General features: G+C 42.8%; 1 protein-coding gene across 1 annotated transcript in view; it reads left to right on the top strand.

Moving 5' to 3' along the window:
* The window catches only part of LOC105999963 (probable C-mannosyltransferase DPY19L2), a 51,920-nt gene extending 38,571 nt beyond the window's left edge, over nucleotides 1-13,349 (top strand). The window contains exons 15-22 of the mRNA XM_013035133.1: nucleotides 764-835; nucleotides 1,653-1,699; nucleotides 3,513-3,537; nucleotides 6,157-6,276; nucleotides 7,382-7,556; nucleotides 8,461-8,560; nucleotides 10,415-10,540; nucleotides 13,199-13,349. Of these exons, the coding sequence (XP_012890587.1) occupies nucleotides 764-835; nucleotides 1,653-1,699; nucleotides 3,513-3,537; nucleotides 6,157-6,276; nucleotides 7,382-7,556; nucleotides 8,461-8,560; nucleotides 10,415-10,540; nucleotides 13,199-13,349 (816 nt within the window). The remainder of the gene's footprint in view (nucleotides 1-763; nucleotides 836-1,652; nucleotides 1,700-3,512; nucleotides 3,538-6,156; nucleotides 6,277-7,381; nucleotides 7,557-8,460; nucleotides 8,561-10,414; nucleotides 10,541-13,198) is intronic.
* Nucleotides 13,350-27,042: the final 13,693 nt, after the last annotated feature.

Here is a 27,042-nt window from a genome sequence, read left to right as displayed (position 1 = left end):
GAGGAATTGAAACAAAGCTTCAAAGATTTGCCTCAGAACACCCGGAGACCAGTGACTCATAGCACTCTTCCTCCAGGGCTCCAATCTCCATCCAAGACTTTAGACTGTCCTTCATAGAAAGTGAGAAAGTGGTCAGTGGCCCAGGCCTACTCAGACACTAATGTAATAGTGAAAGTTTGCCTGTTCTTCTTATTCATCCATCCCACCATTCAGTCATTCTGTCCTTTATTTGTTTGGAAAGTAAACTAGACCAGAAATTACCTGTCACTGAAAATGGTTTGCTCTTGCTATTTAAGGGACGGATAATTTATTGACATAGCAAATCTCTCCCTGCCCCAATAGTTGATGTGAGGATTCTTTTATCTGATAGTACTGATTACATAGTGGTACTTTCACTTATTATTCTGGCTCACTTCCTTCCTCCCTGGCCCTGCTTTTACTCATGAATAGAATGCAATGTTTTAACACAGAAAATGACCATGTGGGCCTCACGGGTTAGTAGAAACGATACTTGTTAAAATGATGTAGTATTATAAAACTAAAGACATAGTTAAAAATAATGGACACAGCTAACTTTAGGCTTCTAGTTTTTATTATTGAATTTTAAAAGTTCATTTTGTAATTTTTAAAAATATTTAGATTGTGGAAATTAAGGAATCCATAGTCTGCTAAGAATATCAAAGTGGTGTTCACCAGGGATGGCTTGTCCTCATGCAGTGCACAGATCAGTAATGGCTCTTGTGAATAACTTGCTGTATTTCAGACTCCCCTGAGGTACACGAAGACATTACTGCTCCCAATTATTTTGGTGGTTACCTACTTTATCTTAAAAAAGGTATTTAAATTGTTATCAGTTGCTTTGGGGATTAAGATAAAGATTGTAACACTTTCTGATTGCTCAGCATTCCCTTTTATTTTTAGGATGCAGAGTTTATCTGAAAAATTTCATCTACTCTACCTTTATCATCTACTATTATCCTTGTTCTATAGAAAGGACCATTATTAAAAGAGCTTGCATTTACTATTTCAAAGGATTTAGTCAGTCATCCACTAGATACGAAATTCACTTGTAGGTTTTCTAGACAAATAAAACGTGTACACTTCTGTCTTGGACAATCCTGGGGGACCCAGATGTGCAAACACCAAGCAACCACCCCCAAAACAAGAATTCCGATGGTGGCAGTTGAAAGGACAGGCAGAAGAGCAGAGGGACAACATTAGCAATTTCCAATATGAAACACAGTCAAAGAGGCCATGATCTATTTAGCTTAGATGGGGAATTTGTACAGCTATTAACATTTCTTTCTACACAACCACTTGTTTTTACAGAAGAAAAAAACCAATATCAAGCAATGATCTTTAACATTTTAGTGTCATATTTTCTTGGTCTGAGAGTTATTTTCCTAACAGTATATTTAAGTTGGGTTACCTAGAGAAAGACAGAAGGAAGGAAGGGAGGGAGGAAGGAAGGAAGGAAGGAAGAAAGAAAGGAAGGGAAGAGAGGAGAGTCTATCATGTTAAATTCTCCTTGAGACCTCATGCTAACATTTAAAAAGTGTCTGTCTAATGTGAGGTGTTTGTATTACATTAATAAGATCATTTAAAATAGCAGCATTCCTTAAAAGTGCTTCATGCTGTAATTCTGTTTGCAGACTGTCCGTGACGTCTTGTGGGTCTTATCAGCAAACAGTTACCAAAGGTAATTATACTACATAGTTTTAAAAATATATCACTAATCATTCAATAACCTATGGAAATATTAAATTTTCAAACGAGTGTACATTGAACTTCAATATTGTGATTACAATAGAAGATAGGAACCCAATTTAGATGTTTCTCTTTTAAAACAAGACTGTTTTTCACATGTATCCTTTATGTATTTAAACTTTTAGAGACCCTCACATTTGTGAAATAGCTCAAAGTTTGGCTGATAAAATAAGATGGTTCAGTGGGGTGTGACAGCTTGGTGCTAGTCATAGTAGGCTTGGCACCTGCAAACCCAGCATCTGGGATGCCAGATGTCTTCATGAGATACTGGGAAGGAAGCCCCAGCTCCACATACTATAGTTCTTGAATTCAAATGAGGATGGATGAGGCCCATTTAAGTAACATTTATTAGGAATCATTACAAATTAAAATCAGATTTATTTTATTTTTATTTTGGCCATGCTATTAAAAAAAACTTTCAGAAAAGGGATTATTTGTTTTTCTGAATACTCGTAACATTTTTTCTACATTCATTGTTCAGAACTATTTGTTGCCTTCCATTCTTTTACCCATTTCAGTAAGATGATTAGAATCAAAGCGTAAACTTTCCCCATCAGAATATAGCCTAGTGCAGAGGTAAGTCACCACAGGCCTCGGGAAGTAAGCAATGAAACAGAAACCTCCTCCCCCCCTCCTGTGAAAGCCTCCTCTCAAATCCCACTTTGTATTTGTAGACAGGACATTCGATTTTACAAGTTTCTGATTTAAAGAAAAATTATGAAGATCCTGAGCCTTGTACTTAGGGCTTATATTTTTGAGGCTGTGTGATGACCAGAAAAGCTAATTAGGACATAAGAGCATTCGTGGAAATCACTTCCTGGAATAAAAGTAGTAATAGATTACCCTAAATTGCTCTTGTCAGATCGGGGCCAGGAGAGGTGTTGAGGGTGTGGAGAGGGGACTGAGTGGGGGTGCATGGCATCTGCAGGTATGTGAGAGAGTGAATTCTTCCCTCAGGGGCATGGATGTGAACACGTGTGTGTGAGCATGTGTGAGTGCGTGCGTGCGTGTGTGTGTGTGTGTGTGTGTGTGTGTGTGGTGGGAAGAGGAGTGCTTTCAACCACAAGGAGAATAGGCATTTGCCACAATCATTGAGAGAAAACAGTCCCAGAAGTTGGGGTTGCTTGTAGCCTCCCTGGTATCTGCTGGACAAGGAGCTGATGTTTGTGTCCTTGTGTGTGGTCAGTGGAGAGAACAAGGAGAGAAAGATGATTTTCTTATTATGCCTCACCATGTTACGTTTGCTTGACCATTGTAAACGATCATCTTAGTATTCCGTGTTTACGATCATGGATGACCACCATGCCCTAAACTCTACTAGTATCTCTGGATGCTTCCACTAAGGTAAGCGTTTGTCCCGGTAGCCAGTGCTGTTTAGGGGAGTGAGCCTCCTCCAGTGCTGCGGTCTTTTCACACTGATGGAGTTTCTACTTCACAGAATATGTGCAGTGGGGCTGTGGGTCACAAGGTGTGAGCATGAGGTGTGAACTCAGTGAATGCGGACAGATCATCGGAAGGAGAGGCTGTTGTTCACGTAACGATATGTATTTTCATTTACCTTCAATATGATGCCTGTCAATTTTGTCTTTTAAACGACTACCGCTTTTAGTGGCGCTGTCTGCTCCTAAAGTAGTTTAGTAAGAATCACATTTGGACAATCTAAGAACAGATCAATGAAGTTACATGTGTGCAGACATGTCACAGTGGACATTCAGTAAGGAGAGAATATTTGTGTTTTATTCCAGAAAACAGCTCCTGGAACATGGTGAGGTAAAGTCTCCTCTTACTCTCTTGTAGACTTGATTGTTAAATTTGAGTTCAAGGCTGAATCCTGAACCCAGTTCATATCCATTGTGCTTGGATTGTCCAGCACTGTGGGAGGGGTCATTTTGCTCATCCATCTCCCTACCTTGGGCTCCTACCATTGAGCAGTAATGAGCTCAATGAAAGCCAATTTGGAAAGTGCAGAGACTTTACCATTTGGAAATAGCCCATTTGCTCTTTCATTTCATGTTTTTTAAAAATATATTTTTGTTGTAAAAATACTGTACAGAGGAGTTACAGTTACCTGAGTAAGGTAATGAGTACATTTCCTATTGAGCATTGTTACCTCCTCCTTTGTTTCCCCCCTACCATCCCTTCCCTCCCCTCTTCACCTCTTCCTCCCTCCCCACCCCCTGAAGTTGTAAAGTTCATTTTCAACATAGTGTCTTGTACATCTCATTGTTACAATGGGTCAACCTATATCCTTGTTTTAGTCATCTCGTGTTTTCTTATTGCATTTTTCCCTCTGCCCCATACATGATAACGTGACATTTTTATGTATTTTACAGAGCCAGCATTGTGTATGTATAGTTTTTATATTGGAAAACTTCCCCTGCTACTCAACAATCTCTTAACTTGCAAATTCAATGATCCCATGCTTATGGAAAGCAGTGATTTGTTATTTCCTCCTTGTTTTGGTCACTACATTTTGCCATTAAAAAATATACAACAACAAAGGACAGCCACCCATTTTGTCATATCATTGCTAAATAACTCCATGTTCTGGACCATGTATATGGTAGATATATGCACGCAACAGAGAAAAGCCAGAGATAGGAACAGAATAAGTGGGAACAACCTACACTAAGCAAAAGGAAAGAAATGTAAACATCACCTGATGTGGAAAAATGACTTGTAATGTCAAAGCTCATAGAATTCACAAACTGTATAGACATGATAATGACAATTTGCCTTGTGAAAGTTAAAATGTGTTTGTGACTCTAACTATCACTATTCCACAATACTGTGAACTATGTGAAATTTATGTAATCACCTAATCTCAATTAAAGAAAAAAAGTGAGAGAAGAGATGGGTTAAGAGAGATGGGTGACAATATTGTCAGACACTTTGTACTCATATACTGTTTTGTAGAATGGGAACTTCTTTGTACAACTACTTAAAGATAATTAAAACTATATATATATATAACAGTCACACACACACAAAATATACATTAGTAATTCTGACACACGGTTAGATATTAAATTCCTTATGTTTTGATTATTTTCTTAGTTAAATTCCTAGACTGGAAGCTGAAATGAATTGGCTTTTTGCTAGGCCCTGGGTAAATATTTGAAAATTTCAGAAACATATCAATTTATTATTTTTGTTTTTGTTTTATCTCATCCTAGTGTTTAGCATTAACTTAATATTTGTCAAATTCATAAATGAAAATAATTGATTATCTGTAACATTTGGCTAGGTTGACCATTAGTAATTTAGAGCATTAAAAGAATCTGGCTGCCATGAACTTGTGGTTGCTTTGTTTCCCCACATCCACTGACCATTTCCCCAAGAAGTTGATAGCATAAACATGTCAATTGGAAGTGTTTGTCGGAAACCTTTGCTCAGGAGAACCCCTACCCTGATCAAAACAGGTTATCCTACTAATTAATGCATGTATTTTCTTTATTTTACTACTTAAAAAATAATCAAGCTCATGGGAGTGATGGCACATGCCTGTCATTCAAGCTAGTGAAGGAAGCATGGAATAAGAGGATCGCAGTTCCAGTACAGGTCCAAGCAAAAAACAAGACCCTATGTCAAAATGGCTAGCCCAAAAAAATTAGTGGGGATCTGAATCAAGTGGGTAGAGCACCTGTCAGGAAGCACAAACCCTAGGTCCATAAAAAATAGCAAACAAAAAACCAGGTTTAGCTGGATGCCAGGTGGCTCACGCCTGTAATCCTAGCTACTCAGGAGGCTGAGATCTGAGCATCACAGTTCAAAGCCAGCCAGGGCAGGAAAGTATGTGAGACTCTTATCTCAGAAAACCAGAAGTGATGCTGTGGCAGTAAAGCGCTCTCCTTGAGCTGAAGAGCACAGGGACAGCGCCTAAGCCCAGAGTTCAAGCCCCACAATGGACCAAAAAAACCCAAAACGCTGGTTTAGGTGCCGTTGTGGTTTCTGTTGTTGGCTGAACACACACTTGTGAGGCTTTATGTATTTTCTTGGTCCCTGTGCCTCCTCTCACTCTGTATAAACCCTTGATCAAAGGCCTCTTTCAATGAAGACCTCATTTCCCACCTGCTCCATTCACACCCTTCGCAAGATTTTTGAGCCCTTCACTCCCATCCACTGTATTCTCTGCCATGGACTGTCATTCTGTCTGTCCTCACTAAATACAGTCACAGGCAGGCTTCCCCACAGCAGAAACCACTCAGGTGTTGGCCCTGAAGCACCCAGAACAGAATAAAATAAACTCTGTGTGAGTGAACAAATGAGCAATCTTAGACTTAGGTGAGAAGATTTCCGTCTGATGAATAAGAAGAGTTCTGATGCGCCGTGTGTGTGTTTACTGAGTGAAATGAGTGGGAAGTGATGGCTCTGCTCTGTTGTTTGCAGCTGGTTTTTCACACCTTGCAGCTGTTGGCATTCACAGCCCTGGCCATTCTCATCATGAGGCTGAAGCTCTTCTTGACGCCCCACATGTGTGTGATGGCCTCCCTGATGTGTTCCAAAAGGGTAAGGCACCCTTGCATGGGCCTACCTCACAGTGACAGCCGGGGCGGGTCCCAACCAAACATAAGAACACAGCCGCCTCAGGTTACCGATTCTAAATAATTTCCAAGTGTGTTAATAACTCCCCCTAAAGTGAAGAAAGTGACTTCTGGTGGCTGGAAATGTTAGCCTGGATTGCCACCACCATGTCTAGGACAGGCAGTGATAAGGCTGGCCTCTTCTTTGCTAGCATAGGATGCACAAACAGAGCCTCCTGTCAGCACAGGGGTTCCTGTACAGAGCCCCCAGAGCACCCTAAGCCTACCTCCCACTGAGTGGGATGGCTGCAGTTAACAAAGCTAGGAGGGCTCTGCGTGGCTCAGAGGATCCCTGAGATCAGTTGTGGTCTCCCTTCAGCATCTTCAATGCAAAACATCCAGATAAGTCAGTGAGAATGTTGCCACTTTTAGAAAAACCTTAGTGACGATCCATGATTGGAGTTTTGGCTGAAAAATATTCTAAGATCCTGTTTTCCTGAGAGGAATATACATGTCAAGATGGATTTAAGATGCTCATAAAATGCAGTCAATGTTTTGTGATTTGGTTCAAAACTGTAATTTTGCTAATTTTAACCCATGGTTGGAAATCAGTACTGGAAGATCAAATATTCTGTTCTTAATTCTCTCTCTCTCTCTCTGTCTCTGTCTCTGTCTCTGTCTCTCTCTCTCTCTCTCTCTCTCTTCCCTGAACTTTTTTAGCTTAAGCTTAATGCGCTACCACTTCTGGTTTTTTGGTGTGTAATTGGAGATAAGAGTCACCAACTTTCCTGCCCAGGCTGGCTTTGAACCACAATCCTCCGATCTCAGTCACCTGAGTAGTTAGGCTTACAGGGGTGAGCTGCCAGCACCCCATTTGGCTTTAATTCTTTTGAGAGGAGAGCAAGATCCTGGCACCAGCAGTTTCAACACATGTATTGTTTTGAAGCAAAGGGCAATGATAATTTGGTGTATTTGTGAATCAGTACTGAAGGGTCATCCACTTTGGTTCAGACTGTAAGGGTGGGAATTCCCTCTGGCCCTATAGCAATATTCATGTAAGAATGATAAATAAATGGTTTTTTTCATTTCAGCTCTTTGGCTGGATTTTTTACAGAGTTAATTTTGAGAACATTGTCTTTGGCATTCTAACTGTCATGTCGTTACAAGGCTGCACAAACCTCCATAACCAGTGGAGCATAATAGGAGAATTCACAAATTTGCCCCAGGAAGAACTTATACAATGGATCAAATACAACACCAGGCCAGGTAGGTTAGCTGTGGAGCTCTGTAGAGCTGGCTTTGCACACACAGCTAGCATTCCATACATTTGTGAGTGTGTGTGTGCCTGCATGTGTATGTGAATATGTGAGTGTTTGTGTGTGCATGTGAGTATATGTGTATTTGTATGTATGGGTGTGTATGTGTGCATGCATACACTCACCAACTTATTGACAGTAGTTTGTTGTTGTTGTGGCTTGAATTCAGGGCCTTGCACTTTCTCCTCTGGTATTCTACCACTTAAGCCATGCCTCCATTCCAGCAGTTAGTTGGCTAATTGGAGATGGTGTCTTGCAGAATTTTCTGCCAGGGCTGGCTTCAAACTCTAGTCCACCTTTCTAAGTAGCTTGGATTCCAGATCTGAGCCGCTGGCACTCAGCATCAGCATTTTGACTTTACAATGGTGTAGAAACAACAGACATTCGTGGAAGCTGTGCTTCCAATTTTGAATTGTGATAATTTGCCAGGAACCTGTGATGGCTCTTCTGAGATTCGTGGCAGTGGTGGGCACTTCAGTTCCTGGCCAAGCCCCACCCCCACCCACCCCCATCTCAGAATAGTGGGCTGCCAGGGTGACTTAGTTACCAGGGCAGGATGGTTGGAGGCCACGTTCAGGTCTGAATAATGCACCCATGTTTATGATCAGCTTTATTGAGATGATTAAACTGATTATAATCTCCACAATGACATAAACAGTCACCTTCCAAAAGAGACAAACCAGCACCTGAAACAGGCCGAAAGACCACATGCTTACTTCCAGTTACTCCTGTAGAGTAAATGTTATTATTTCAATGGGCCTCATCTGCCCTAATCTGAATTCAAGCATGGTGGGTGGGTGGAGCTGCGGCTTCCTTTTCATCATCTTAAGAGGACATGGGCCCTTGTTTTCCAGATGCTGTGTTTGCAGGTGCCATGCCCACAATGGCCAGCATCAAGCTGTCCACACTTCACCCCATTGTGAACCACCCTCACTACGAGGACGCAGACCTGAGGTGGGCAGGGGAGGGTGTGGTGGCCCCATACCAGGATGCAGACTGGGGGTGGGCAGGTGTGTGTGTGTGTGGCAGCCTCACCCACTCATTGCTCACCACTGCTTCCTAGGGATGGGGCACTGGTACACCCAAACACATGCAAGCATGCCACATTCCAATCCTCATAGCCATGCTGGGAAAAAATCTCAGTAATCACCCACAAGTGACGATGTGTCCCTGTCCCCTCTGAAGCAGGATTAATAAACCTCTAAAAAGCTGAAAATACCAAAAGCCACTTACATCAATGAAAAGCATTTCATACATGTATATATATGTATATATAAATGTATATATATGCAATATATACACATATATATTGCATATATATATATATATATATATATGTATGCAAGGCAAGTGCTCTACCACTGAGCCACCTTCCCAGCCCCTATATATGCTTATATCTAAATGAGTATCTATATGCATGCACCATGTATGCATGGTGTGTGTGTGTGAGAGAGAGGCACTACTCTTAAAGAACATGAATTTTCCATATTGCATGCTTTTATGAAAATCAGTATTGTTGTTGTTTGTTTGTTTTTGTTGGTCATGGGGCCTGAACTCTGGGCCTGGGCGCTGTCCCTCAGCTATTCAGCTCAAGGCTAGCGCTCTACCACTTGAGCCACAGCGCCACTTCTGGCCTTTTCTGCTTATGTGGTACTGAGGAATCAAACCCAGGGCTACATGCATGGGAGGCAAGCACTCTACCAACTTCCCAGCCTTTCAGTGGTGTTTTATTAGCTGATTGTGCACACTGTCAGCCATGGAAGCCTACAAGTTTGCTTTCCTTACATGTCTGGCTTTATAAATTATTTTGATCCATCTAGTGTGTCAAGGTAATCATTTCTTATTAATGGACTTTTGGCCTGTCGTTAGAAACAAAATTTAAAGGTATCTAAAATTTTGGATCTAGTTGTATGATTGGCATGCCATATGCTTGCAATCTTAACAATTTTAATGCACAAATGGTAATATGCTCAAAAACTAAAAAAATCCAACATAGAATTCCAAGCTATCTGTTATACCATATTTTGGTGACCATCCTTGTTTCTCAAGAAGCTATAAGGTACTTTTTCTATTCATTTTATGTTATTGATAGCCTTGGCCTTTGAACTTAGGGCCTGGATGCAGTCCCTGAGTGTCTTTTGCTCAAAGCTTAGTACTCTATCACTTGAGCTAGAGCACCACTTCCAGTTTTTTTCTGAGTAGTTATATTGGAGATAAAAGTTTCATGGCCTTTCCTGCCCTGGCTAGCTTTGAACTGCTACCCTCAGATCTCAGCCTCTTAAATAGCTAGGATTATAGGCATGAGCCACCGGCCCTGGGCTTTTTTATTGTTTTTAAACTTCGACAGTCCCTTAGACACCCACTGTCTATATATAATTTGCTTATATATATATATATATATATATATGTATGTATGCTTATATATATTGGGTTGTTTTGGATCACCTGTTTTGTGAGATAGGTAGGTGAAATTACCTTCTGAAATCTATGCTTTCACTGCACTCAACCTCTACAATTATCCTGGGAGCAGATTCATTGGTGTGATATGTGGAACAGATTCCATATCCTGTGCTGTTCTGCTCCCCAATACACTTCCAGACAAGCCGGAAGTGAAAAATGTAAACTACTACAGGTCTCAGTGCACTCAAAATACAAGTAGGAATGAGGAAACTACTAGCTCACAAGTAATTTATGTTATTTTTGGATCATATATGTTGATAGTCCAGCGAGGGTTGAAATCTGAGCTTGGTAGCAAATTTTATGCATTCAATTTTAAAGTCTGTTTACAATTGTTGTTTATATTTAAAGGGCTCGAACAAAAACAGTTTATTCTGCATATAGTCGAAAGTCTGCCAAAGAAGTGAGAGATAAATTGTCAGAATTGCATGTGAACTACTATGTATTAGAAGAAGCATGGTGTGTTGTGCGAACTAAGTGAGTAATAATTCTATACCATGGGAAATGGAATACTGGAAAACCACGTGTTTCTCTTTATTATAGTAGTTCTGGTCCTTAAGACTTTCTATTTTAGAGAAAAAATATATGAAAAATTTACCCTGGTATTTCTGTTAAAATCATTTAAACCAAATAAAGATGTATCATCATGAAAGTAGGTGTAATTTCAAAACAGTGTAACATCTATTAGTATTTTGACTTCTGATTTAAGGTCTTTTCATTAATTTTTTTTCACGAACTCATAAAAACCTGTCCATGTACCGAGACAGTGACTCACACCTGCAATTTTAGCTACTAAGGAGATTGTTAGGCCTAAGAGTTTGTGAGACTCCTCAACAGAAAAGTTGGGCACAATGTTAAGGGCCTGCTGTCCCAGACTCTGTCAAAATATAAATGGGAGGATGAATGTCCAGGCCAGCCCAGGAGCTAGGGGATGCAAGATATCATCTCCAAAATAACGAGAGTTGAAAGGACTGAAGATGTGGCTTAAATGGTAGAGCATCTGAGTAGCAAGCATGAGATGCAGAGTTCAAACCTTAGTACTGGAAAAAAAAAAGTTAACAGGGTCACATGACACTTTGGTACTTGTGTACATGGAGGAATGTTTAAGTCAGAGACACCTGCAGATTTGGTTCCCTGGTGCAAGAGCCACGAGAAATTGAAAAGCAGAATTAAAAAGAACACATTGCAGACCACTGCAGTGTATTACCTACAGTTCAGGCAAAAATGACGAGATGTGCAAAATATACTAGCCTAGTATTACTAATGCTGTGAAGAGAGAGGGAGTTTGTAGACACTGACTTGAGCAGGTCCAGGTCTGGATGTTGGGTTTAGCAGCCAAAGAATATACATAAACATACCCACGGGAATAAGAAGAACATTGCTATAATGTTCCAAGAACTAAGGGACAAGGCCATGGCAAGCAGTAAAGACATGGAGTTCCAGCAGAGAAAGAGAATCAATTGGAACAATTGAAATAAAAGGAATAATTGAAATGAAAACTCTTTAAATATGCAGACAACCAATTTTAGGTGAAAACGGGGAAAATAAGTGAATTTAAAGGTAGATTAAAACAGCAACAGCAACAACAGCAACACAGCCTATTCAAAGAAAAAAGGTGAAAAGGGCTGAAGAAAAATTGCAATGATTCTAGGACCAGCCTTAAGTCATCCAATACACCAAAACTTCTAATACTATAAGGAATTAAAAGAAAAGAAAAATGGAAGTGTGGGTCAGATACGTCTCAAGGTTGCTAAAAGCTATTGGTGAATGATCCACTAATGTGTAATGGATGTGCCCAGAGAAAAAGCGTAACAAACACCACAATCAAAGTGGTGAGAGGAAAGATAAAGTGGAAAGGTGGAAATAGCAAAGAGTCCTGAATTGCACCTGGCTACTCACTGGGGGTACTGGAAATCCACAGACTTTGGAATGTTGAGTGGGGGGGGGACCCAAACTGAGCTGGAGGCATGGTCCAGGTGGTAGAGCACCCACCTTTCCCTGAGTCCAGCTTGTGTATGGTGTTTTGGAGAGTGGAGGAGGCAAGCAGAGCACTGAGAGCTGTGCTGGACCTGGAGAACTGAATAACCTGACCTTTATTGCATTATATCTCAGTGAAGATGGAACAATTAAAACCCATTTTTGGTGACTCTCTGCTAGGCAGTGTCTCCTTTGGCCCAATTGGGGAGACACCCAAAAGAACAAAGCAGGAAAGCCAGCAAGCTTGGCATGAGAATCTGCTTTTGCTCCATCAGACTATATATTTTTATGCTAATTCAAGGCAATTTATCCTCAGAAATAGGGTATCCATCAGGAATTCAATGAGCTTTGCTTTTAATTCATCTCCTTCAACTACAAATATGTTTTATATTTAGATGGCAACAGTGCTTGGGAAATACATTTATTTGTATTTCATCTTGAGAGCAAACTTTCAGTGAATGCATATTAACTCTTAATGATGAGGACAAGGCACTTCCTTTGGCTAAGTGGGGTATGAAAATACTGCGAACACAATTTCATTTCATTTTTCCATCTACATATGAACTTGATTCTTGAAAGGATGCTTTAAAATTTTTTATTTATTAAATAAATGAGTCCCTGGAAATTTAGAAGTCAGCTTATAAATTATGTATATGAATGTGTCTTTTAATTTTGTTTTTGAGTTAGCATACATAAATAATACAAAGAGATTTTATTGTGATTTTCCATGTGTGCATGCAGTGTAGTTTGAACAAATTTACGCTTCTCACCACCTCCTTTACAGGTAGTGTTTAGTGGGTCTTCAATACACACATATAATTTATATATGTATATGTACATGGATGCACGAGTGCATAACACATATGTACATATGTGTAACGTATATATAATAATATACATATATTTGAATGTTGTGTGTGTGTGCCAGTCCTAGGACTAGCTAGAGCTAGTGGTAGACTATATCTCTACCACTTGAGCCATAGCTCCACTTCCAACTTTTTGGTGGTTAATTGGAGATGTGTCTCACAGACCTTTTTTGCCCAGGCTGGCTTCAGACTTCAGCCTTCTCAGTAGCTAGGATTATGGGCATGATCCACTGACACCCAGCTCTGAATGTGCTTTTTTAAAATGAACATGTCTCTGTCTGCTTGCGTTCAGGCCTGGGTGCAGCATGCTTGAGATCTGGGATGTGGAGGACCCGTCCAACGCAGCCAAGCCTCCCTTGTGCAGCCTCCTGCTGAAGGACTCCAGGCCCTACTTCACCACTGTGTTCCAGAATAGCATGTACAGAGTGCTGAAGGTCAACTGAAGGACAGCTGGGCTGCCCTGGCTCTGTGGTGTGAAGAAGTGGGTCAACAGCTAGCATTTTGGCCTTATTTTCATGACTAGAAATCACAAGCTTTAATAAGAGACATTTAAGAGAATATAATAAAATGATTTAAAGTTGTTCTGATTACACTAAACATGGTAAGCTCACTTCATTGTTTGGCACTAAAGGTCAGTCTTATGAAGCTTGTTGTACAAGTAATCATTTCATGCTGCAAAACAAATGTGCCTTTTAAAAGTTTTAACGAGACCTGTATGGGAAAGAACAATGGAATTGAACAAATCAGGGGAATATAATTCCTTTCAATCCAACTCAGTGAATTGCTGTAGTTTTTCTCTAGTTCAGAGAAGCCCTTTGGTCCCCATAAACAGAAGAATGCAGAATGTGAATGCTCTAAGATGGATCCTGATTACAAACCCTCTATCTCTGTCTACCAGGAGTCTGATCAAGAAGTTATCCTTACCAGCTTATCCCACCTCCCCACCTTGCCCCCCAGAAAGCTCTTCAATAGCTTTTAATAATTTCTTCAAGTGTTTTTTTTTAAAAAAAAAAAACAACTAACTTGCTTTGTAATGCTTTGAATCTCTTGAAATTTGTCTACCCAACCAGATAATTTTCCCAACCTAAGCTCCACAAGAATGAATCTGTCTTTAGAATCCTGTGGTTTGGTGTCCCTTGACTTTCCAGGTAGAATGAAATTTCTAGGGTCTCTAACCAAAATTTGAAGTTAAACATAATCAGAAAAGAAAATCTAGTTACTTGAATCCAAGAAGAATTTTGGGGTCCAGAGCTATAATTTATTCATCATGATGGTCTGTGGCTCTCTTAACACTATCTTTAGTCCCACTCCCATTTTTTTGTAAGATGTTTTCAAGTCTTGCTTTATTTTTAGTTTTTCATGAGGAAGGTCATGTTTTAGAAACTGTCTCTTCCAATAAAACCAACCCATCGACAACATTTTGAAAAATTGGTAAATAGTTGTCTTAAAGATGGAATTGCTGTCAAGTAACATTCTGTTTGTATGCCTGACAAATATTAAATATGACAGATGTGTAATATTTGATTGTGCTTCTACTCTTAAGTTAGTCATTTTGGGATCTTTTTACTTACACATTCCTGATTCTTGGCCCTTTTCATTTGTTAAAACAAAATGACTTAATTCCATAAGTTGGTTTATACACAGTAGTTAGATAATCATATACAGAAAAAAATTGTTTTTCAGCTTGTATAGCTGTAAAATACTTTAACTCAAGACACAAAACAGCGAAGAAAGCATGTCATATTCTATTTATTTTTTTTAGCATTTTCAATTATTTATCTTGCTGTAAGTGTAAAGCAGAAAACAACAAACACCTAAAATTTGTAAAAATGAAAGCAATACATTCTGGATGATGTATTCATAGGGAATATTTTAATATCCATAGCAAAATTCAACAAAGAGACAAACTATGACTACTGAAATGTGCCGTACTCACATGTTTTTATGTGCATTTTTGCTATTTTCCTATACTGTGTATATTAAATAATTTTAAAACTACTTGAAGAACCCTCCGTTTTCTGTCTTCTCTCACTCTGCCAAGCATCCATGTTGCCATTGAAAGAACTCTGATGTGAAGGCAGAAATCCTGAATTGCTGGACTTAGGAGCCAGCTTTGATTTTTCTTAGCTCTTGAATGCCGTTCTGCAGTCTGGCAGAGGAGGCCCTGCCCTGTGATGGAGAGAGCAGAGGCCACTTTCCAGTTGTGGGGAGGACACCTTCTGTGAGTGTTTGACCACGGAGCTTTGAGGGCTTTATGCCTATGAGCCTTGACTCTCCCTATCCACGTCTAGTGCTTGTGGGGCTTGGGGATCGGTGATCAGGTGATCGGTGATCTCAACAAATTCTAGTTCCTTCCCCTTCGCCCTCTCTGGTCCACTGAACAACCCTGGAGTAGTACCGCACCCCACAATGAGGTCGGCCAATCTTGGGGTTCTGTGTAGCTGGGTTTATCTGGTGTCACAAACTGGAATACTAGACATCAGCTTTCTTTTATCTAAATTAAGCAATTACTTTCGTTTTCTGAATGGACATTATTATTTTTTATCCTTTTGAAGGATGAAGACCATGCCTGAATTCAGTGGCATCTTTACCCCCCATGCAAGGAAGCATTTCCCCCTGATTTCCCATAACCCCGGTGTGCCTGTCTGTCACTATGAAACCATGGGCAGAGGTTGCAGGCCAGGAGGCAGTGATCACCCCTCGGCTGTGGGTAGAGGATGCGTGGCTGCAGTCAATACTATGTGTGCTCTCTCACACAGCCAGTGGACACAACACCCCTCCCCACCCTGAGTGAGGCAAGTTTCATGGCCCACACCACGGTTTGAACTCAGGACGTTCTCTGCCTTACTTGGCTGGTACTCTACCACTTAAGCCAGGCCAGCAGCCTGGGTTTTTGCTGACTCTTTTAGAAATGAAGTCTTCTAGACTCTTCTGCCTGGGCTGGCTTGGAGGCAGCTTGGTCTGTTCCACAGCTTGGATACCATGTCAAGCATTTGTCCGCATTGTATTGGCAGGCACACCATCATGGCAGTCAAGGTACCAGATCTGCCTCACAGTCCAAATGCTCTCCTCACTCAGCTCTGCCTCCCTTTCCCCATCCCCTCTGAGCATTTCACAGCTGTCACCTGTCCTAGTTTGTAATCCACAGGATATGCCTGTCCTGCCTTATGGCTCCAGGTTTAGCGTACTGGGGTGGAGAAATATCCACTGAGAGCAGCAAAGGCTGAGCCCAAACCTTCGAGGCACAGAACAGCCTAGAACCCAACATACCACATTCTCCCTACTACCCCAGCCAGTGCAGCTACTTTTAAGTATCTCCCAGCTGTATTCTAACCACTTTATGATACGGTGATCATAGCCTAGATTATCCCTCCAATTTAACTTAATGATTTGCTGCGCTGTAATTTAAATCAGAGAGGGGGAAAAAAAAAGGTAATAGCCCTGTTCTTTCTGTGTGTTCTTAGTGCCATCTGCTGGTTGTGGTACATTACAACACGTCATGAAATTCCCTGCAGGAATACCAGGGTGCTGGCTTGCAAGTGCTTTAATACAAATACTTGAATAGAAACTTCACGCTTCAGGGGACCGTAGTGGACTCTGTGGGTTACAGGACCATTCATGGCTCTTCTGCCCCTTACCCTGCATCTCTACCCTTTCCTCAGTCTACCACTCTGCTCCAGTCCCCTGGGAAGGTCCTGACTCTTCCTCAGGATTGCAAACACTCCCACTGTCACTGTTGCCCCCTGAGAACCAAGGAAAAATCCCCTTTGCTTTGATTGTTTTCCAGGTAGAGTTTCAATTAATGTTAAGAGGCATGCCTGTACCATGATCATCCTCCTTCCCCTTCTTCCTGCTTCTCCTCCTTCTCCTCCTCCTCTTCCTCCTCCTCCTTCTCTTCCTCTTCCTCTTCCTCCTCCTCCTCCTCCACCACCTCCTCCTCCTTCTTTTCCTCCTTCTTCTCTTCATTTTCCTGGACCCCTTCCTCTTCTTTATCTCTGTTCTTCTTCCTTCCCTTATTCATTCCTCATCATCCTCTTCTTCCTACTCCCCTTTTTCTTCTTCCTCTTTGTAATCTTCCCTTTCTTTTTTTGTCCCCTTCTTCCTCGCCTTCACCTTCTCCTCCCTCTTTTTTCTGTGCAGAAATGGCTTGAATAAAAGACAAAATTATAAATTTAACTAATTCTTTCAATGAGTCTGATTTCATGGCATGCAAAAATAAGCTAGCTCATCTATCTATCTATCTATCTATCTATCTATCTATCTATAGTCATCTATAGCTACATTAGTGAAAAAGATATTTAGTAGAAACAATAAGTATCAGTTGCTTTAATTCATGAAACATGAAAATGATCATTTGCTTAACTCATGTGCAGCACTGTCAGAGCTTGGCAGGTATCTGTGTAGTACATCCCTTCAACATGGCCCTGGAGCTGTGCACCCCTGAGCTCATTATTACGAGTACAAATGACTTCTTAAACAATTCTCTGCCTTCTTACCATTCTCTTTGGAAGAAGAAGATGAAAGTTTAGAATTTTAACAAGGCTTGTTTATACCTTAGGACAGAAGGGAAATAGATCAGCAGGCACCCAGCACACACATTTTCCTGCCCCTTGGAGACCAGCTGAATGGGAGCCCTGGGCTAGGGTGTAATTTATGAGAACAGAGCTACAATCGGCAGGCTTTGCAACACTGCCTGTGCTGAGTTCCAAACACAGCCATCAAACTCGTTAGAGAAGCACTGGCAAGCAAGCCAAAGCAGGCAGCTGGATGCCAAAGCCACCTGTAACCAGCAGGATGTCCTGGACTTGCTGAGCCAAGAGCCAAGCCCTGGAAGCCTGCTCTGGTGAGGCACAGTGGGGGGGGTACGGATGCCTCGGGGAATGGTGCCAGGGCAGGAGACCCAGGCTGGCGGACCTTGTGCAGCGCTTTCCTCATCTCTGGCCTCTGGGGTAGACTTTGGGAATCTTGGGATAATTAGCACATTTAAAAGTCCAGGTTGATCCTCTGAAATGTAATCAGAAGCACATGTTGCTGTTTGAAAATGGAAGTTCTCTCCTATCATTTCTTCTCCTTAGTGAGATCTCAGAACACATATTTTAGGTGGGAATAGAATTGGGGAAAAGTACATGAGAATCAAGAAAGGATTACAGACATAATGTCTAGGCATGTTGATATTATGTAATCTTTTTTAATCTATAATGCTCATATACATTGAACACAAACAATTTAAGGCATAGTGTCTGTGGACCAGGGCTACACTAGGACTCTATGAAAAAAAATTATTCATATGAATGGAAAAAGCAAATAACTGGGGATGGATTGGTGGAAGATTGAAGGCAGGAAGGAATTGGTGGTGAAAATCTAGCAATTACAGCTAATCCTTCTCAAAGGAAATCCAAGTTACATAGCACCTCATTCTAATCAGAATATCACAGTTGACTTTTTGAGCTGAGAACACTTGTTTACTTCATTCCTTCACAGAGCCTTGAGTGATGATCAAAGTCACACAGCAGCTCACCCGGAAAGTCAAAGTACCAAAATGCGCCAGTGGAAGTACCAGGATGATTTGGGAAAAGCTGGGCCTGTCATTTGTGCTCACAGAGGCTGATCTGACTCAGAGTTTAGTTGCTTCCTGACAAGTGTCCCGTGACCTTGGCCATTTGTCTGTGACCTTGGCCATCAGCCAGGGCCCTCAAGCTTCTCTCTACAACAGAACTGCAATCCCAGCATGCATTTGCTTGATCACTTGCTCCTTTATTTGGCCCATTTGTCCAGAAAGACTGCAAGATGGGAGATCTGATGATGTCTCCTTTTCAGTGTGCTCCTCTGGCCTTCTCTAGCATAGGTATTGATTTGTCACACTGGCAGGCACTAGTACCTTGGTGTCACAACCCCAGGGTGTTGCGTTGAGCTGTCATTGGTGGCGAACGCCCTTTGATTCCAACAATAGAATTCCAAATCCTGCTAAGGGCAGCTTTAGCAGTGAAGCAACTAAAAGCCAATTCCCCATGAAATGCCACCCTCTGTTGCCTGAGCGCATTTGTGCACAGTAGGTTGGGTTCCCACAGCTTCTATTTTCAAAGAACCAGTTTGGGGCTCTAAAGGTGTCTGTTTGTTAAGAACTTCCCACCTCATCAGAGAATGTCAAGAGCAAGGTTGAGAGGTCCTTCTGGGTCCACCCCTCTGGAGCCCTGTGACCTTGAATGAGGTCCTTAACCTTTCTGTGTCCTTTCTCTTATCCATTGGGAGCAATGAATTCTGCACTGTTGGTAATGCAGTATAAGACTAGTTTTGTAGGACATGTTATTTGCAGGATTGGTGCTGCCTGCCCCTTTCTCTATTTGCTCTGGAGTTTTGTTTTGTTTTTTGTTTTTCAAATTGGACTTCTTGTCTTTGGGCTCAGAGAATAAATGTATCATTAACTGTGCTGAATGCCACTCTTACATAATCACATGGGCTGCCGAAGCCTGCATTTCTTTTGTCTGCATATACTTTAAATTCTTTGGGGCTCTTCTTTGGCTGGATCCTTAAATATGTCTTGAGCTCCAGTAACTCTGGGAAAAATGGGAGAAAACACAAGCGCTTTGCTCCAAAATTTTACGTAATGCTCTTCCCTGGCTCTCTGACCTGAACCTTGATTTCCTTTGCCCTTCTACATGCAATATTTGCAGGCTGTTTCTGACTAGCAGGAGAGGGGAGGTTCATTGCTTAGAATCCCCCAAGCTGTAGCCAATTTGAGCCTGAACAGAAGGGAGGAGCTAGAGTCCAGAAGGTTTGAAGTTCAAGACTGCTTTCCAACCAGTATTACATGTATCCTGGGTCCTGCGGGCTAAATTAGCATTTATAACCTAGTCCAAGGATGGGAAGCTATAAAAGGGAGGTTCAAATAGAGACTGCAACCAGGGACAAAGCCCCCGCTCTTGATTGTGAAGGCCTCTGCTGAGTGCTCACTTGTGATGTCCTGACATCCAGTCAGGAGGCTGCGCACACTTACACAAGGTTGTGTGTTGTCCAAAAGCATGTGCTGGAAGCTGGGTCTCAGGGTAGGGATGTCAAGAAGTAGTGGAATCTTTAAGCCTTGGGGCCTGCTAAGTAAGAGGAGATGGGTCACAGGGGGTGATGTCCTAGGGGAAAAACTCACAATGTCATTTCTCATCTCCAGAATGTGTTTGTCCTCTTCCTATGTCTTCTCTCCACTGTCCAGGCAGCCGCTGTTAGCTGGGACCCTTGGTTCTTCTCACCTCTCCATAGCCTTTCATCCTCAACAATCTTATCCAACTCAATGGTTTCTGAGGTACGTGCATTGATCAGAAATAATCACCAAAGGAGTTCAGTACACCTAAAGTTGCAACGAGGTAAAATAATGTCTTTTGTGTTTCACTGGCTGAGCAGCAGTTTCATTTCTTAATGTCTTCATCTCTCTCTGCATGCCTTCTGCTGGAAAAGTTGTTCTTGTTTGTCTTGTTTTGGTTTTGTGTCAGTCCTGGGGCTTTAAGATTCAGGGCTTGGGTATTGTCCCTGAGTGCTTTTTGTTTTTTCCTCTCAAGACCAGTGTTCTACCACTTGAGCCACAACTTTTTAGTGGTTAATCAGCTAGAAGAGTTTCATGGATTTTCCTGCCCAGGCTGATTTTGAATCGCAATCCTCAGATCTCAGTCTCCTGAGTACCTAGAATTATAGGCGAAGGCCACCAGCACCTGGCTTGGCTGGAAAAGGTTTAAGGATGCTCAACCATTGCTCTGATTGGCCAGGATGGCTCTCAAGGCCTTCATTTCTCCTCTCTATGCTCTGTGTTCCTGTGTTGCATCAGATAACTCGCAGCAAATTCTTCGAACAGTCTACCTCCCATGAAGAAAATAATGCAGCTTAAAGTCTGAGACCAATACTGAAGAGATTGCTTGTGTCCCGTAGACCACTTCCCAGAGCCCCTGTTGTGTTTATTCTATCATGGACAATGAGCAAAGCAGAGCTTAGATCTCTATGGAACTTTCAGCGTCAGGATAAGCTGCCAGAGGAATCACAGATTAGTCAGTGTCAGCCAACAAGATTATTTTCAGTCCACCTGTGACTAAATCTGATTGTGCTAACCATTTGGACCAATGATTGTTTAGTGGATTTAATATGTTTAGGTTAAAACAGAGGCCCAACTTGATTCCCTGACTTTCACACTGAATATGTGAGAATTAAGAGAAACAGAGTCAAGGAGCCCAACTGGCCCTAACGTATCATTAAAACCATCATGATACTTGATCCAGCTGCCACCATCCAACATGTCCCCATTCATTCTTGAAACATGGGAAAGAGGCCCATAGATTATGCTGTTCTATTAATGCCACCATTTTCCTCCTTTGTCCACTCTACCAAAGAAGCAAACCCTTTGCATCTGTTCCCGAATCCTATCACTGACTTAGTGACAATGGGAGCTGCATCTCAGTTCCTTTCCAGACTCTCCAGACTGGATGGACTCAGTACAGGGGTACAGGGAGCGCCCTGCTAACTGCTAGGAATCAAATACGATGCAATGTCTCACAGACAAGGTGGAGGAGAGTGTGATTTCACTGAGCTTTGTTCCACAGCTCATGTGGAGCAGCCTCGACACCTGCAGTCACAAAGCTGGTCATCTGAGCCCCAAATTCAGCAGCTGGACCAAGCCAGTGAGTTTTCTCCCCAAAAGCCGCATGCTCCTTCACCATGATCTGTTACCATGGACAAGACATGCAGCTGCATGGAGTCACTCATTCCAGCCCCAGGACATTGGCGTCTGGGGTCATCTTGGGATGGTGATGTATCATCTCCTGACTTTCCCCTTCATTTAGTTAACTGAGAATAAGACCAGATTCCTGATAAGAGCTTAGGTGAACTGACTGCCTGCTTGGTAAGCAAAACAAGTAAATCTGAACGTCTTAGTTTTTATACCTGCAAGATCATTCTGAAGTTATTGAGTTCTAAAAGGTATAGTGAATACTTTGAAAGATTAGACTTAAACCAACCCCAATACAGACTGTGCATTAGAGTTCTACCAAATGAGAGATGATTCACTTATGTATTCAACAAATGTGTCATATGTATTGTGTTAGTCAGCTTTGTATGATTATTAAAAAATACCTGAGATAATGAGCTTCATAAAAGCAAAGGTTCATTCAGGCTCAGTTCTTGTGATTGCTTTTAGACCTGGAGTGAGATGGCTTATCATCGCAGGTACACGTGGAGGAATCAAACTGCCCTCATCTCCCCCTAGGAAGTCACTTTCTTGACTGTCAGAAATAGGTCTCTGAAGGTGGGTGGACAGGAAGAAAGCGTTCAAAGAGACCAGGTAGGTGATGCTGCTGAATGTCATGGTGGATTATTGCATGAGGATGGAAGGAGAAGACAGAACTACTGGATTCTATGATCGATTGAATGTGGGGAGTAAGAGAGAATAGTGAGTTCTGGATTAAGCCTCAATCCTCAGGTCTTAGCCTCCTGAGTGACCATGGACAGAGGCTTAAAGTGAGGTAACTCTCTGAGCTTCTCAAGAACATTCATTGGCGCATGAATAGTTTAAATTAGGAGGGTAGCTACAAGAAAGACCAAAGATAAAATCTGAAGAACAGTCAAGTAGTAATTTACATTTGTTCTAGACAGACTAAAGGAATACATTGTAAGGACACAATGACAAGTTAATGCTGGTTTTGTGTTGCCTTTGTCCCCATTTTAGGTTTCTAGGAAGTGTGTAGCAACTGCTGAGCCAAGACCCCAACACAATCTAGAACCCAGCCTTGGAATATGTCTCCAAATCAGAGATCCAGTGACTGGCTCAAGGGAACAAGAAGTAAAAGTCACATCTCACAAATGTCTGCTGCTCTGAGGGCAGGAGAACAAGCTAGAGGAAAAGGGGAGCATTTGAAATAAAAAATGGAGCCCCAGAATGCCAGTAGAATCATCCATCGTGGTTTTCCTCTGACCAAAATTTCTATTTTTGTGGTCTGAATGTTTTCCTGATTCCTATTCTTTCATATTGCTATGTGTTAGGTTTCAGAATTTATTTAGCTTATTCTGACTTTTCCTTTCCTTTCCTTCCTTCCTTTCTCTTTCATGCCACAGCTGAGCTTGAACTTTGGACCTCACCCTTTTGCTTAGCTTTTTTTTTTTTTCCCTCACTGGCACTCTACCTCTTGAGCCACATTTCTAGTTGCAGATTAATTGGGAATAAGAGTCTTGAGGACTTTTCTTCCCTGGTGGACCTTGAACCATAATCCTCTCATCCTTAGCCTCCCAGGTAGCTAAGATTACAAGTGTAAGCCACTGGTGCCTGGCTTGAGTCATTGTTTCTTCTGTCCTTGGAATCTGTTTTCCGCCAATGTATTCATAATGTCCCATTAGAAATTATCTTTGTGGTTTATTTGGAAATCCCTGAATGAAAAGTATCTGGAAGATGGAGGGTTGATTGAAGGGTTGACGGAGGGAAGATTGAAGGGTTGATCCCCACCCTGTTTTCCCAGGTACATGTAGACATCAGGCAAGCCACCAAAGACACATGAAGACTGCCTGATGCAGGCAGGACACGTATGCCTGGCTGTAAGCATTCCATTGTGGGCCCAACTGAAAAGCCCCCCACCTCCCTAGACCTAAAGGCTTTATCATTAACCTCTGCCTCCTTGCTCAGAGCTCATAAAACCCCATTCCTGAGCCCAGGTCTTGGCACAGTCTCCAAGCTGGAGGGAAGACTGTGCCCCTGGCTGGTATGTCTCAGTCCTCACTGGTGGCAGATCGAGTCCAGCCTGTTTCCTTCCTTTCTCCTCCATTTTCCTAACAAGTATAATGCTTAAATTTATTATAACCTTGGATCAACACATGAGCTTTTCAAAATGCAGCTTTGAGCTTGATTTTTTTTTTAACATCCACCACTATGTGGCAGACACTGTCCTGAGAATACACATAGCTGAACTGCATCTTCTGCTTTCTTAGATTCCATAAAGATAAAATGAAATTAGGTATGTGAGCTGCCAGGACTCTCCTACTTCCATTCTCCCTGTGTGGGAGGGGCGAGGAGGGAACCTGTGTCCAGGGCTCTTCTCTCTGGGCTTGATGACATGTGGTGGACATTATTTTGTAAAGCACCTGGGGGATGCAGGGAACCTTAGTGAGGGGCCAAAGACTTAGATTGTTGAGAAGCTGGGAGCCAGGGAGTCCTCAGATCATAGTTCTGCTTTGATTTTTACCTGCCCTCAGTGATCCTTAGCTGCCTTGGTCTCATAGCCCATCACGGGTCATTAGCTGCAGGCTCCAGACACAGCACTTCCTGTCCTCACCTATGTCTATCTGTCTATCTTTTTGGTGGCATTAGGTATCTAGGCTCTCTACTCCTTACCACACTCCAGCCCTTTTGCCTTGGTTAACTTTTAGAGAGTCTCACCTGTCTGAGCTGGTCTAGACTCTATCCACACTTTCCACAAGACTGGGACGACAGGTTTGTACCATTGCATTCAAGGGCAGGAGAACATTTTATGCCCCAGCCAGCTTAGTACTGTTATCTGCCTCTTCCTTCAATCTCAGCATTCCATTAACTGGGATGACAAGTGTATGCATACCCTGTTGTCCAGATATTGCTTGAGATGGGGTCTCAGGTGCTTTTTTTGTTTGCCTAGGTTGGTATGGAATGGCCATTTTTTTTCCTCCCCTTCCTAAATAGCTAGGATTATAGGCGGAGCCACCAGTGCCACTTACCTTCCCCACTTCCTTGCAGTCATTCACTGCTGAATACTTCCTGAGAAATTCCTTCCTTCCATTCAGACAATTACTTTTTCTGGAGCTTTTACTTTGATGAATGTTACATACATTGTCTTAGTTATGTTTCACAAACTTGTGTGAGGAAGACGATTCTATTATACTTAATTTTAGGGATGAGGAAATTTAGTATACCTCAGCCACAGAGCAGGGTTAGTATGGATCAATGGTAGGTTTAGAACTTGAGCCTAAAATGATCACTTCTCTCTCTTTCTCTTTCATTTTTATTTAGGTTGTGTCTTGCTAGGTAGGGCTGGCCTCAAACTCATGATCTTCTTTCCTCAGCTTCCAGAGTACTGAGATTACAAGCATGTACCACCAAAGCATCTCTTAAAAGTTATGTCTTGATATCTGGGTGCTGGTGGCTCATGCCTGTAATCCTATCTACTCAGAGGCTGAGATATGAGGAGCTAGGTTCAAAGCCAGACCTGCGCTTATCTCCAATTAACTATCAAAAAAGCCGGAAGTGGAGCTGTGACTCAAGCAGTAGAGCTCTAGCCTTAAGCAAAACCAAAACTCAGGGACATTACTAGGCCCCGAATTTAAGCCCCAGGCCTGGCTGGCGCGCGCGCGCGCGCGCGCACACACACACACACACACACACACACACAATCATTCTGTTATTTCTTCTTCTTCTTCTTCTTTTTTTTTTTTTTTTGCCAGTCCCAGGGCTTGAACTCAGGACCTGGGCACTGTCCCTGAGTTTCTTTTGTTCAAGGTTAGCACTCTACCACTTGAGCCACAATGCCACTTCTGGCTTTTTCTGTGCATGTTGTACTGAGGAATTGAACCCAGGGCTTCATGCATCCTATCCTAGGACTCTACCACTAAGCCACATTCCCAGCCAGTTATTTCCATTATCTCTACAAGACCTTGAATTAGATTTCTTTTAACCTGACAGGTGATGAATTCAGCATTAATCTCAGAGGGTTAATAGAATGTATCTCATACCCTTCATCAGAGGTTTAAGCCTTCTGCATGGCTTTTCCAATCATTCTTTTAAAAAGTGTTCAAGCTGGGTGCCTGTGGTTCACACCTGTAATTCTTGCCAGCCTGGTCACAAAAGTCTGTGAGAGTCTTATGTCTAATTAATTAGCAAAAGGTAGAGGTGTGGGTCAAGTGGTAGAACACCAAGCTGTGGCCAAAACGCCAAGCTAGAGCTCCAGGCTCTAAATTCTAGCCCCGTACTTGTGTGTGTGCACTGCGTCCAGTAATAGTAGGCACCTAAACATCCAAATTCACGAAACTGACAAAGCACCAGGAATTTTTTTTAATGAGTATGGCAAGTCTTTCCTCTAACCAAGGAATACATTGCTTTAAAAGAAGACTCAGTCAACGAAGGCTGGGATTAGTCACTAGGCAAAGAACTAGGGAGAAGCAAGCCACAGTCCCAGAGAAGCGTTTGGGATCCCATGGAGGTCAGCTGAGATCTTGGCTTTCAAAACGGAGACAACTTTTAGGGACAGGAAATGAACCTTTCAGTGGTGTTGTAAGCCACCAGGCTCCAGGGCTTTCTGTAAATAATGCCTGGTGACTAGGACCAGGTTAGCTGGAAGTGGGGGCTGTCCGGGGCTTCATTTCCTCCTGCACTGTGCGGTGTGAGGGGAAAATCCCGCATCCTAGGGTGAACCTTTCCTGTGTCACCATCGGAATGTGCCTGCTGGGGAACCGGGCTGCCCTGTCCCCCGTCCACAGCCAATGGAGCGGCGCGGGGCTGAGCGTGTCCCGGGTGAGAACTTGGATGGGAGCCTCGCGGTGGTGATCACGCCTGCGATCCTAGCTACTCAGGAGGCTGGTATTTGAGGACTGGGGTTCGAAGCCAGCCCGGGCAGCACAGTCCATGAGACCTCACCTCCAATTAACCACCAAAACGCCGCAAGTGGAGCTGTGGCGTTAAGCAAAAGAGCTGAGAGACAGGGCCGAGTTCGAGCCCCAGGAGCAGCGCGCGCACGCGCACGCGAGCGCGCGCACACACGACTCGGATCGGTGCCCCGGGCAGGGACAGCGATCCCCTTTTCACCCGGTCACTCGCTCAGGGCGGGCGGCCCAGGCTGGGGCCGCTACTTCGCCCCAAGCTGGAGGAGGAAGGTGAGAAAGAGGAGAGGGGAGGGAGGAAGAGGAAGGATGAAGGCGAGTGGGGTTTGCGGAGTCGGGCCCCGCCCGCGCCCGAAGCCCGCGCGTGCGCGGTGGCCGCCTTAAGCGCGCGCCAGGCGGGGCGGGGAGAAAGGCAGGGGGTGGTGGTGGGAGGGAGAGGGCGTGGCCTCATCACTCGCAGGCGGGGGTAGGAGGAAGGGGCGTGGCCTCTCCGCTCGCAGGGTGGAGGAAGGGGCGGGACCTCGCCGCTCGCAGGCAGGGGAGGAGGAAGGGACC

The sequence above is a fragment of the Dipodomys ordii genome, unplaced genomic scaffold (genome assembly GCF_000151885.1).
Source record: "Dipodomys ordii isolate 6190 unplaced genomic scaffold, Dord_2.0 Scaffold205, whole genome shotgun sequence".
In the NCBI taxonomy this organism is placed as follows: domain Eukaryota; kingdom Metazoa; phylum Chordata; class Mammalia; order Rodentia; family Heteromyidae; genus Dipodomys; species Dipodomys ordii.
This window is presented reverse-complemented; position numbering and strand designations above follow the sequence as displayed.